The sequence below is a fragment of the Perca fluviatilis genome, chromosome 18, assembly GCF_010015445.1.
Source record: "Perca fluviatilis chromosome 18, GENO_Pfluv_1.0, whole genome shotgun sequence".
NCBI classification, from domain to species: domain Eukaryota; kingdom Metazoa; phylum Chordata; class Actinopteri; order Perciformes; family Percidae; genus Perca; species Perca fluviatilis.
In genome coordinates, this window is record NC_053129.1 from 11,918,160 (window position 1) to 11,931,622 (window position 13,463).

The 13,463-nt window shown below is 41.2% G+C and overlaps 1 protein-coding gene across 5 annotated transcripts in view; it reads left to right on the plus strand.

Moving 5' to 3' along the window:
• The window catches only part of LOC120546813 (centrosomal protein of 128 kDa), a 113,889-nt gene that overhangs the window by 28,164 nt on the left and 72,262 nt on the right, over window positions 1-13,463 (plus strand). The window contains exons 1-10 of one of the 5 annotated variants that reach the window (XM_039782022.1): window positions 453-1,209; window positions 1,389-1,475; window positions 2,024-2,150; window positions 2,365-2,483; window positions 2,800-2,930; window positions 3,788-3,860; window positions 4,338-4,460; window positions 9,430-9,516; window positions 11,074-11,148; window positions 12,144-12,291. In XM_039782022.1, coding sequence (XP_039637956.1) covers window positions 1,054-1,209; window positions 1,389-1,475; window positions 2,024-2,150; window positions 2,365-2,483; window positions 2,800-2,930; window positions 3,788-3,860; window positions 4,338-4,460; window positions 9,430-9,516; window positions 11,074-11,148; window positions 12,144-12,291 — 1,126 coding nt within the window. In that variant the 5' untranslated portion in view covers window positions 453-1,053. Of the gene's footprint in view, window positions 1-452; window positions 1,210-1,388; window positions 1,476-2,023; window positions 2,151-2,364; window positions 2,484-2,799; window positions 2,931-3,787; window positions 3,861-4,337; window positions 4,461-9,429; window positions 9,517-11,073; window positions 11,149-12,143; window positions 12,292-13,463 lie in introns of those variants that run through there. The other 4 variants (XM_039782023.1, XM_039782025.1, XM_039782024.1 and 1 more) reach the window with 4 other exon arrangements.

The window sequence follows — 13,463 nt, forward strand, 5'->3', positions numbered from 1 at the left end:
GTGGTGGGTTTGGAGGTGGTCTTCAACTTGAGGGGAGGGTGGACTTCTGAGGCACTCTTGTGTTAGACTCGAGAATAGTTCTTTTCTCTCATCTTGAGCTGTGTATTTTACTGCATTATGTTCTACACGGTAAGAAAACTGTATGTTCCAATATATTTGTATAGTCTATTTTATTCCCAATAATTCAATATATTTATTCTAATTAGCGTCAATTTTATAACCAAATCTTATTTTTTTAAGTTTTCATTTTTGCTTACATTTTTATTTTCTTGTGCGATAAACAATAGTATTGTTTTTTTCTCCCTTTTCTTTCTTTTCCTATCGTTTCTAACTGACGAGCGGCAACACTGGCGCTAACGCATACCTTTGGACAATGTAGTTCACAAATAATACATTCCCACACTGCTCCATCGTGGGCAGCATACATTTCCCGGCGTCCTTTGGAGCCGCTGTGGTCTGTTGTTTTCCTGCTCAGACGCGGCCAGTTCAAGTTGCCATAACACGGTGAAGCTGTGGTTGTTCTACTGTTAGCTATCGCTCCCAATGCGAAAAACCAACGGATCTTGTGTAACGTATTTATAGCCGGTAGCATTTATTTCCTCTGTTTCCGCTGGACATATGCATTGTTCTGCATTTTTTACCATATTTTCACAAGGCTAAACTAGTTGGCTAATGTTGGGTTAGCTAGCTAGCTAACGTTCATAGTAGTGACAGTTGCCACTTGTTGCTAGCCAGGAGGAGCATCACCCTCAACAATTTCCTAGCGCACTGATTGATGGAAGAGTGCAGTTTGAATCGTAGTGGTTTGCTGGTCAGATAGCTCTCTGTCTCCACGGGTTGCTAAGGTAACGATGACATTTCCGCTAGGTATGAGAAAAGTATCTTTTGCAAAGAAAGCTAAAAACCAGGTCAGTTTGTTCGTTAATCTGATTAACGTTGCAGTTATCAGTTAGCGTCATCTGCAGACGAAGCTAGTGCTGGTCACTAATCGTCAGCGTCTCCCACTCAGCCGTTTTTCGTCGTCTTCATCGTTAAGTTGCCCTGTCCCAAACTATGGATACATCCAGTGAGTCGGATTCATACGACAGGACGCGGGTGCACAGGCCTCGGGGGCGTGAAGCCCACCGCAGATCTAGCCGGGGCAGTGGGAGTGATGGTCGACCCGTTAACATCTCCGAGAAGATCAGCACACTGGCAAGCACTTTACAGGTACTCTGCTCTGCCTCATCAGACAGAGACACCTAACGTTACCGGGATTAAAAACTTACAGTAGCAATACATCAGCTTCCCTCCACACTTACTATTTGAGGTCTATATGTTTACTAGCTTGCACTGGATTCTAAACGTATTCCAATAATTGTTAAATAAAAGCTTCTTTTCTCTGGCAGGACACCAGTAGGAACTTGACCAAAGTAGACCGGATGCTGGGCCAATACAGGGAGCATACAGATGATCAGGCTGAAGCCATGACACTGGTCAGGCACCTGTTCTATTTATTACGATTTAATTATAATATTCTTCTCACACCTTAAAGATACAGATGATTTGACATAGGTCTTTCCGTTGCACACATGGCCATGTTTTTATGTCAGATTTGTTTCCAATACATGTGGTTTTTGTAGGCTATCGCAAAGCCCTTGCGTGCTTATTGGAGCTATTTTTTTTAATTTTTTTTTCTTCAATAGTTGTGGGAATGCTGTGGCAACAACACTGGACAGTGTGAGGCGTTTGTCAGCTGTTTCGTAAATCCACATCTTCAGTGCATATCCATAACATTTCCAGGACAATAACATACCAAACTAATTGCTTGGTTATGTATTTAAGTTATATTTGAGTCCACTATCTCATTGTTTAGCCAGTCCTCCTTTATTTCACTCACCTTTTTAAATGTTTTCTTTCTCTTCATTTCTGCTTCTCTAGATCTTATCAGGGATGTTATTAATATTTTTGTCCTATTAAACTATTTTCTATTTTCTCACTCCGATTATTGTTTAATGTTTTTTTTTTTTTTTTTCTGCACCAGCTCAGGGAGACCCTGGAAGAGTCAATCAGTCAGCTGCAGACGCAGAGGGTGAGCAGATCCAACGGGTCTCGGAGTGCTTCTGCCTCCACCCTGCACACCAGTGACCTGGAGGCTTGCTCAGGATCAGGTAAGGACTTTGGTGTCAGCTGTCCTCTCATTGTAGTCTTAGTTCTGGATCATTTGCAAAGAGATGATGCATAGCACAGAAATGATATTCAAAATGACAACAAACGTGAAAATAACACCTTTAAAAATGTTGTGCAGTGAGTTTGTGGTGTTTGTGTTTGGTTCTCTGGCTCCTCCTTTAACACTGTATAACATATGTACATCTGTAACTTCAGATGGCCAGCGTTTCTACCCTACTTCTCCACTGAAAGACTATACAGGCACTCCAGGAAGGAGACGGAGGTCTCAGTCTGCCGGTGTTCGCTTCAAGGATGCCAGCTTGAAAGGAGAGGATGTAAGGAATGGAGACAAACTAACTACCAATCGGTGCCACTTGTTACTGTCATGTAGTGTCGGGAAGTGTCCACAGGAGGGCACACGGAGTCAGAATCATTGAAATGGAATTTGTAATGCTAATCTTAAAGGGGCTTGATAAGATTTTATTTGAATGAGCTATTGTGCATGTTAGTATTAAGGGTCTAAAGTGTGTTTAGGATCCCCTATTTATTTTTGGCTTTCCACTGTGGTTGCAATACATATGCATCTCTGTAAAGGCAATGATGGCCAAATTTTGGCTTTGCATAATGTTTTATGTTCTATGTCCCACATAGATTCACGCTTTGCACCAATCCTTGAGGGATCTGCGCTGTGACCAGCATAGAATGTCTGATGACCTGGATAGAGAAATCCTCAGGAGAAATAGGTATCTGAGGGGAGCGGCAAAGTCTGAACATCAAAAACAGTAAACTTAAGTTTTTTTGTTTCTTCCTCATAGCACATTGGCTAGTACACAACTGAATTCACCAGTCATTGTCACTTGTTATAATTTATGACATTTTTAGAACTGAGTTTTCAAGTGGTGTATTGCTACCTGTCATAGTTGACAGGTAGCATACATTGTCTCTCGAGCCACAGGAAAAAAAAATAGAGTAAAATAGAGATAACAACTGCAGACAATGGACATGCACGTTAACAATATTTATTCTCAGATGTTTTTTTGTTTAAGTGCCTTGAGGTCAGAAATGAAAATCTAATTAGAGCAGGCTCTGTCCAATGTATAGGATTTTAGTTTTGCTGTAAAACTGGTTTAAATGTTTGGATGAGGCTTTTTAAATTTTAATTGACCCTTCTGCAGTCTCTTCTTTATGTCTTCCCACAGATTTTCTATGCTATCTTAGGCCTGGGCCCTGACTGGATATTGATCTTTATTCTATATATTCACTGTACATAGAAAAGTTTTCGCTTGAGCTTTGAAAACAAATGCATGGTTTTCGGGTCTTTGAAATCTCCTTGACGAGAAAGTGATTAAAGTGTCACCTGAAACTTAAAGTGAAGGCACTGAAAAGTCATAAGGCAGCAGATCTTTCTTTCAACTATGCATTAGAATTTGACATTTTGAGTTTATTAAAAAATCTCTCCTCCCTGGTGCTGCTGACCACACCAAATTGATCTGCCACTGTATTTCAACATCTGAAGCCGCATAATTATTTTTAGTGGTGTCACATTATGCATTCACATTTTGATCAATGGTGTCCTGGGAAAGGATTTTTCCAAACGACAGAGAACTCTGATGTGTGAATATTTCTCTGCTTTTTATAGGTCTGATATTGACACCCGGCGAGCGATGGAGAGCCTCACAGAGCACATGACAACTTCCCCGAGACAGGCCTCAGTGAGTTGTAGCTAAATTTTAGGACAACACAATTTCTGATGAATAAAAGCGGTTGTATAAAGCATGCAATATGCAAATATTTTTGTTTGAACAGAAAACTGCTAAGGACATATGGCATCCTCTTTTACAAATGTGACTCCAGTGAAGTCTAACTTTACCAAATATTTCAGTATAATTTCCAGGCACATGGCCCCTCGCCGCACCCTCACTACTGTGACAAATGCGCCGCTCCAAATGACAGCCTGCATGTTTAATATTTCTTATCTCGTCGCGTCCACAGACGTGGATGTGAGGCTTCCTGATTAGACAGGGAATTCTTGCATCGTGAACATCACACCTCCAGTCAGTTCTAAAAGACATTTTTATTTGTCAGCCACACTTTTAATTTCCTGTTGTCTCATTTATCATATCCTGCTGCCATGCCTGCACCGGTGATGTTTGCGTGACCTCAGGCGTCCTCCGTCTCCCTGTCTGCAGGTGTCTTCTCGTGTCGAGCGGCGTCTGCACGAGCTGGAGAGAGAGATGCGCACGGAGCCGAGTGGTGCGGAGAGAGAGAGAAGGCCGAGTCAGCGGGTGGCCGTGTCTGACGAGCTGCAGGAGGTGACACCGCTCATCTGCTGTTATCCCACACCTCACTGTCGACACTCTTGTGTTCTCTCACATTAACACACATAACGCCGAAAAAGAATCTAGAGACAACATGACGGCGTATAATTCAACGAAGGGACAGTGGACAGGACAAGATGGAACATAACAATACTTCATTTTATTAATTTGTCAGACAACACACAATTAACATCAAAAGCCAAAAGGCTAGTTTTCATTTGCTGTCCCAGAGCAGGCTAATGTTATAATAAAGAAACAAGTTGCCCAAAAGCAGACCAAACACCATCACGTAAACCCATAGAAGAGGATACAGCATAGATGAAAGGAAACCTTCCTCTCTCTCTCTCAGAATAAAGCAGGCAAACAAAGCAACATTCGTCATCACATATGGCATCAGGGCTGCCCCCTCTTAGTAGATTAGTCGACTAAATGATCGACTAAGATTTCTTTAGTAGTCATTTCTTATTGTTCTTCATGCTGAATGACTTATCTAAAAGAAACTTATGAGCATATCTTTGGTAAACGCAAGATTTAAAGGTGGCGCTCCGTTTTACGGATTGGGCGATTGAATCAACTAGTTCGATTAGTCAACAAAGTCATGGGAGTGTTAGGCGAGGACAGCCCTATATGGCGTACAGACTATGAATACACTAGAAGACACTGATTGACAGATCAGGATAAATATTTATCAAATATCATGTTGGCACTGTTCTTTTTGTGTAATCTCACAAAATTTGTGTTTTTTTTATTTTATTTTTTATTTTTAAAGCTTTTTAAGTTAACATTGTCGCATGTCGCTAAATGCTAACGGCAGTAAAATATGTCATCTTGGCTGCCACAATGTTAAATTCTCCCCAATTCCGGGTCACATTTCTCCTGAAACATTTTTGGTTATGTAGTATTTGGTTTAAAAGCTTTTATCTGCGATTTTTGACGGTAGAAAATACTGCTTCTGTCTGCTCTTTCTTTTTTTTTTTCGAGACTGTGGAATAGCTAAAAGGAACTGATTAGACGATCTTAGGTTCCTGGAGGAGTGATGTAGGGTAAGGAGATCAGCAGTATATAAAGGGGCCAATCCATGTAATGCCTTAAAAACAAGTAACATTACCTTAAAATCGATTCTATATTTGACCGGTAACCAGTGAAGAGAAGCCAATATGTGGGAGATATGATCCCCCCCCTTCTGGTACCAGTCAACAATCTAGCAGCTGCATTCTGGACAAGCTGATAAAGATAAGTGATAAAGATGATTGGCAAATCCCAGAATACAAGGAATTGCACTAGTCAAAACGAGACGAAAGAAGAGCATGAGTAACAGTCTCCAAGTCCTTACGACAGAGGAAGGATTTTATCGAACCTTGAGACACTGCATGTAATCGCTGCCGAAGAGGAGGAGACATTTCCAATTTCAACAGAAAAGGTTTTTTTTTTTTAAATAAGAATTGAACCACTGTAGAGCAACAGCCTGGATGACAAGGCAAGGCCACTTTATTTGTATAGCACATTTCAGCAACAGGGCAATTCAAAGTGCTTTACATAAAAAGAGCAGTTAAAAACGATTAAAAAATTAAAAACAGATAAAATACAAGAATAACCGTTACAGTGCAGTATAACAAATTAAACATTAAAGAGCAGTTAAAAACAATTACAAATATAAAAGCAGATAAAATACAAGATTTTAGGCTGCTAGTATGGGACAGTGTATAAACCGTTGCTCAATACACGTAATCCACCCACAATCCTTGCCGTTCCCAGAACGGGCCGGTCCCACCGGTCTTACTTTTTAATTCTCTTTACTCTCTCTTTATCCCTACCCTATGCTGAAGGCAATAAAACAAGATGGCATTATCAACAGTGTCAAATGCAGCACTAAGGTCCAGCAAGAGTAAAATGGCACAATTTCCTCCGTCACCGAACAGCAACAAATCATGTAGCACTTTAAGAAGTGCTGTTTCTGTGCTATGGTGTACTCTGAAACCAAACCCCGTCAGAAAGCCCAATATTCGGCCAAACCCGAATCCTAGATTTTGTACATCCCTAGTTTTTTTAATTAGAGGCTGAACCACAGCGTGTTTAAAGCTAGACGGGACTGTGCCATTCATAAGCGAGTTATTTATTACAGACAAGAGGCTGGGACCAGTAGTATCAAATACCTCTTTCAAAAGACGAGAGGGGACAATATCTGAAGATGAATAGGTAGGTTTCATGTGTGATACAATATCCATCAATGCTGACAGGGCCACAGGCGCAAAACAATTCAGAGAAGCAGGGCATAGGATTGATGTAGAAGGGTCGTGATCAGTAGGTAAAATACAAGATCTGATAGTGTCAGCCTTGTTGATAAAAATCATGTAAACTAGAGATGCACCTATTACAACTTTCTAGGCAGATTCCGATTTTCTTTGAGTTGAGCCGATTCCGATTTTCATTTTTTCTAACCATGTTACAGCACACGCAAATATTTATTTTCTATCTTTTCTTTAATAGAACATTTTGCACAGAACATAGAACATTTCTTTAACAGTGAATGGATCACTATAAAGTAGAACTATATAAATTACTCCTGGTGTGTGAAATTCACACACATCTAAAGTGCAATGTTAGAATAATTTCCTTGTTTTCACATCCAATATCCAACAAAAAAAAAAAAATGTGATTTTGGTTTTTGGTGTCGTCCCTCCACGCCCTACTTTTTCCTTGCAGGTGTTGCATATTGCAAACTTGTTATCTTCTGCACACATGCTGAAGAATTTCCAAACAGCTGACATGTTGCAGGTTAATTCACGAGGTTCCCTATATGTGTGAGAATAGCGTGGAGACGCGATTCACGCCGCGAGCGGGTACGTGTGACACACAGCGGAAAAGTTGAGAGAAAGGAAAAAGAGACTGTGCTGTCGCGTCCGTGTGCGTCCTTGAGAACTGTAACTCGTATAACTTATGTTGTCAGTTAATTGTAACATTGACCGGCATGAAATCGGCATATGTCAGACTGACCTGCCGGTCGCCGGTCATGGCCGAGCACGTGAAAACCGGCCAATTCCGGTCACCGGCCGGTCTATCGGTGCATCTCTAATGTAAACATGTTCTACTAGAATCACAAAATACAAGTATGAACCTGAAAAATGCTATATAACACTTCCCCTTTAATGGCCACTTCCTTACTGGTCTGATGCAGTCACCTCTATCGACTGCTTTCATTGTAGTTCAAAGCTCAATTGTATACTATCTCAAAAGGGTGGTTTTACATGTCTGAGACCAGCTGGTCAAGCAATCATCATTCCAATTCCTTGAATTATTTATGAGAGATTTGGCTGATGCAGTAAAGAGAAAGCAAGTCAGCAGGACTTTTTACCCACGTAGGACCAGCAGCAACAACAAATGCCTATTGGTTATTTCTAAGTAGTAATGCAGACCACTGACATTTACACAAATTATGAATGCTCAATTATAAATTTGAATGTATTGAAAGGATAGCCCCTTGAGATGTAGCATCTCATTTCCGAGTGTCCTCATAAGCCCTTCTGTTTGCCAACTCTGGTAGGTTCATGTGCAAGCTTGGTGGTGTTAAAAAAACAAATGCGAAAACATTCTGATGATCTCTGAGTGATTACTCTTCACCTTTACATAAAAAGATGTACAAAAAGATACTGTAATCGCTGTGAGTTGTTATCTTCCACACAATTGGATACATTTGGTTATTTATATTTATGTCCGTGTACCAAAGTGCGATCCATCATTCACAGAGCATGCACTCCCGCATTGTGTCTTACTGAAGGGTTTTCTCTCTAATGTACTGCAGTCCTTTTCTTCTTTGTTAAAGCAGCCATTCTCTCACTGTGTCACCAAGCCCTCTTGCTCTGCTTTATGACACCATAAAGCACACCCAGGCAATTACTTTGAAGCAGTGCAAATGGTTGTTAAGCATGCAATTGCCACTTTCCCATATTTCATGCCAATCATTTTTTATTTTAGGTGCGCATTTGTCTCGAAGCGTTAATAGCTGAGAGAGCTCCGTCATTAGGTGTACTTTAGGGATGTAGACTCGAAGCTAGATGCACTCATTAGATGCCCCCAGTCATATAAAGAACACATAATCTAGTATTATTGCTTTCTTAGATTGCTCCTTTCCATTTAGCCACACAAATCATCCATAATACATCATTACCATAATGTGAGTTAACTTTTTTGTTTTTTAAATAACTCAAACAGTCATTTCTTGGATCCTGGTTCTAAGGACAGCGTTTTGTCAAAGTTTATCAGTGTCTTGGCATTGGTCCTTTTTGAGGCTCTCATGCTTCCTGCAGTTTATTAGTAGACCACAGAGTGGCGCTGTGTAGCTGTATCCAGACTGATTATCGTGTGTGTGTGTGTGTGTGTGTGTGTGTGTGTGTGTGTGTGTGTGTGTGTGTGTGTGTGTGTGTGTGTGTGTGTGTGTGTGTGTGTGTGTGTGTGTGTGTGTGTGTGTGTGTGTGTGTGTGTGTGTGTCATAGCAGCTACCAATTTATTTGCATCCCTCTCCTCCGTAGTGCCCTAATGGGACACCAGCAGGGCCCAGGGCGATGGGAAATTATGCATTTGTCCAAAAAATTAAGGGTAAATAAACAAGCGTGAGGACATGAAGAGAAAAATAATCTCTTTTACTACTAAAGAGCAGGAGAGGAGGGAGAGCAGAGGGCACATTTATTCCCCACCGATGGGCCCACTGTGATGTGAATCAAATAGATGATGAGTCACTTGGGTAGATGTTATTGCTAGCAGCTGGTAATTTGTCATCGCAGGCCGCTTGGAATGAGTGGGATTGAGTGGGATCTAAGCTCTTGTACAAATCCAACATGATGCCACTGTCTCCTTCCAAGAAGAGGAGATGGGGGATGCTATGATGCAATGGCACCTCTCATGTTGCACTCTTACACTGCTCTTATATTTGCTCTTATAATGATACATACTGTTGCGGCCTCTGCAGACTTTAGAGAGACGCCAAGTTCAAGCCCATGAGAGAGAGGAGACGGTTACAGCCAGGCTCCTGAAAGCAGACAGGGAGAAGTCCAAGGTAAATCTATGTATTCTCAAAGGAATGTTTTGAGTTAAAAAGTAGAAAAGATGGTAGATTATTATTAATTCTGTGCCATAAAAGTTTGCCTTATACAAGTTCCTGCTTATTTCTTTACTGCATCATTTCGCTGAATTGGCAGCAGCAGTAGTAGTAACAAACAAAGCAAAAAGAAATCTGCTTGGGAGTTGCCTTCACATTTTTACGGCCTTGGAGAGTAATGTTTCTATTAACTATTATTCTAGTCCAGTGTCGTCATTTTGAGTCTTGTATAGAGTAATTCTTTTTCTCCCAATTTCTGTTCAGTTGTGCTTGTTGTACCCTTAGTTTGTGTGTCAATCTTCCCATCAGAAAACAATGTCTTCCACAATTGTTAGCCATTGGTTGGTTTTTCGTTTGTGGTGTTTCTTTACCACAGTTCTGAGTGAGAGGTTTTTGCTAGCTACTAGCAGTATTTTGATCAAATATCACTAGCAATGCTATTTTCTTTAGAGAAATTGCATAGATAAAGCACCAAACTACTTTTAGGAACCTTTTATCCTAGTATGCATAACTCCTTACTAGTGATGCACCGAAATGAAAATTCTTGGCCAAAACCGAAAACCGAAAAAAGAGGAAACCGAAACACCGAAAGAAATTAAGCCAATTATTAGTACCATTACATTTATGGCTATGACTGTGTACTAACTTTACTAAAATCAAGGCATTGCAAATTTATAAATTAATATTAAAGTTTAATTCAAAAAATATCTAGCAGAAATATGGCTACAATTTGATAGTCACATACAGTATACAGTAGCCTAAGAACAGAATAGCTTACTTATTATTATTATTATTATTATTATTTGAGGCACTTTCTTGCAGGATTTCACTGAACATATCAGACAACGAGGGTGCATGCCCCTCATCTGGTGCAGAGAGACGAGTCTTTTTTTCTGCGCTCTGATCTCCTCCTGCGCTGGGTGCTGCTCCGTGCGCGCTCCATCTCTGTCTCCACGCGGGTTCTCCGCATCCATCGCGGCCTGGATCATTTCTCGTGCGCCCTGCTTTATTTCCGCATCCAAGTCATGGTCTTTATAACGCGGATCAAGTACAGTCGCGATGAAGTGCAGAGGATCCGAATAGATCTCAGTGAAACGTGTGCTGACACTCTAAGAGCACTTTTCATTGTTTTCACTCCGTGGTCCGTCTCAACCTCTTTGCTTAGGAGACGCTTTGCAGGTGGATCGGGTACTGACACACGTGCAGGTCGCGGTTTCTGTTTGCGTCGTCACAACATTTGTTTCGGTGATAAAAGTATTTCGGCCGAAAACCGAAAATGCCCTTTTGGGCCATTTTCGGCGGCCGAATATTCGGTGCATCCCCCCCTTTACTGGTAGCAGTAGTAGTTAACTTTCATATTTTCACATTGCTGACACAGTTCACATGCTTTCATCATTTTGCCTAACTGAAATTATATACATTCTAAATACCTAAATATTAACTTTGTAGGCAACGTTCATTCTGAACCTCCAAACCACTGTTGTCCTGACGTTGTTGTTGTTCTGCTTACCTCAGATGGAGCAGGAACTGGAGAGAGCTAGGAGACTACTCGAACAGTCTGAAGATAGCAGAGAGTCCCTTGTTCAACAGGTTTGTTTGTGTCTGTGTGTGCTGTACCCGACTGTATGTAGATGTAGAAAACCTCAGGAGACAAAATGATAAACATACAGTGCAGCGTTTCCTCCAGTGTATTGCAAGCCCTGTGGCCCACCAGGCCCATGTTGGCCTGCACCAGGCCTAAGCCACTGGGAATTATTTCTGAATGTATTTTAAATTTTTTTTTTTTTTAAACCTACAGTTTTTTTTTTACAGCTCAGTTGGAAACTTAGACATAGTCATATTTTCAAATCTCTAGTTGGCTTACTAGTTAGTCACAGAAAAAGACAATCAGAAAAATGGTTACAACTGCCAGCAAGTCACTTGGGATAACACTACCGAGCATTGAACACATTTACAAAGACAGACTGGTGAGAAAGGCCAATAACATTGTATGTGACTACACACACCCCCTGGCATCTCATTTTAAACCACTGCCATCTAGGCGTCGTTTCTGCCCACCCCTTCTGACCAAGAACCGATCCAAATTCTCTTTTGAACCACCAGCCATAAAAGCCTTAAATCAGTCAAAATAAGCTAGATATCCAGCTGGCCTGGTCTTACCTAAGGGTGTATAGTGTATTGTAGTGTGTGATGTATGTTCTTCATGTTATGTCTGTCGGTGTCTGATGTAGGGTCTATTTGTTTGTATCATATGTCTGATGTCCTCTCACGAAGTGCCTCGCGACTGTGCCGCAAACCCAACTGCCCCATGGGGCATAAGGTTATCTTTTAGCACTAACTTAACATAGGATAATGTATGGAATCTGTCGGATAGCCTTTTTAAATTCTGAATTTCGCAATTCCGTCCATGATTCTGTGACCACAGAAGCCACTGGGCTCTACATTAATGCTGCCATCAGTCTGTGACTGGCCCCGGCCGGGGCCCTCGTCGAAAACAAAGACACTTGCCACCGGGCTAAACAACTTTTCTGGGGGAAACCCGATGTCTTTCTCTGTGTCTGATTTACACGGCTGATGATCCCCAGGTGGAGGACATGCGCGGCGAGCTGCTGAGGACGAGGAAAGAGAAGGCTGAGCTCCAGAGGGTCCGGCTGGAGACTTCTCAGCCCGCTGCTCAGACACATGGCAACCACACTGACAGGGAGGAGGGAAGAGGGGGACTGCGAGGGCCAGGTACTGAATTTAAGTCGGGTCTGCCTGTTTGCTCTGATCCACTGTCACTCTCTCTCTTTCTCTCTCGCGCTCGCTCAACCCACACACTCACTATGCACACATTACGCTACTCTTACAACAATGTAACATGTAAACATGTGGATTGCACTTGAACCCGGCCTTGGCCATTATCACGCAGTAGTACTGCGAGCATCGAAGGTGCGTATGGCGGAGTTTACAAGTTGTTTTCTTCACCTACTCTCATTGGCATGCGTCACGTGGCACGTAGGGCAGCGTGTGTGCACGTAAAGCCCACAGGGCGAGGTGTTTCCGACCCTCTGGTTGCTTCTATTGTGGTATATTCTGCCTTCTATCACATTGTGACTTTGGTTTGAATTTGATTAATCGTTCAGCCTCAGTCCTGCTTCATTTGCATCTCTTATCACTTCATTTATATTCTGTTCACGTCTATTAACTCGGTCTGCCCTAAGTGATCAAGTGAATTGATTGACATGTCAGCGATGCATATAATATAGTAGGTACAATATAGTAAGTAAAGAGCTAAAAGAAGTTCAGAGTAAGGTAAGAAAATAATTAAAAAGGAACTCTGCTTAAATATTTATCTCACTCAAAACATTTTGTGCTTTTTAATTGCCTTTTTGCAGAAGGTACAGTGTATTTCTTGTGCTCCCTAATCCATTTGCCACCTAAAGTTTCTTGTCACTGTGTGTTAGGCCTGCACGATTCGGGGAAAAATATGAATCACAATTTTTTTAGCTTAGAATTGATATCACAATTCTCTGCCATGATTGTTTTTCTCACGATGTGTAATGTTTATTGCACCCATGAACCATGACAAAACAAAACAAATTGTCTGTACCAAACAGATTTTTTTTTTTTGGCACCTATAGCACATTGCGCATCACCACAAGCCTGTAAATATACAGGCTTCAATGAATAAAGAAAATAAAGTACATACTGGCCATTTAAGTACAGTAGGCTACCAAAAATAGTGACATATAACACATTGAACTAAATACGGCCCTGATACAGGCTTTATCTGAACTCCTTGAACATGTCTTTACATAATTAATTAAAACATGTCAATGCAACAATGCAAACATGCTGCAGCTACAGCATCAGTCTCTAGAGAAATGGAGTTTGTCAGTTGCTAATTTAAGTACCAAAAACAG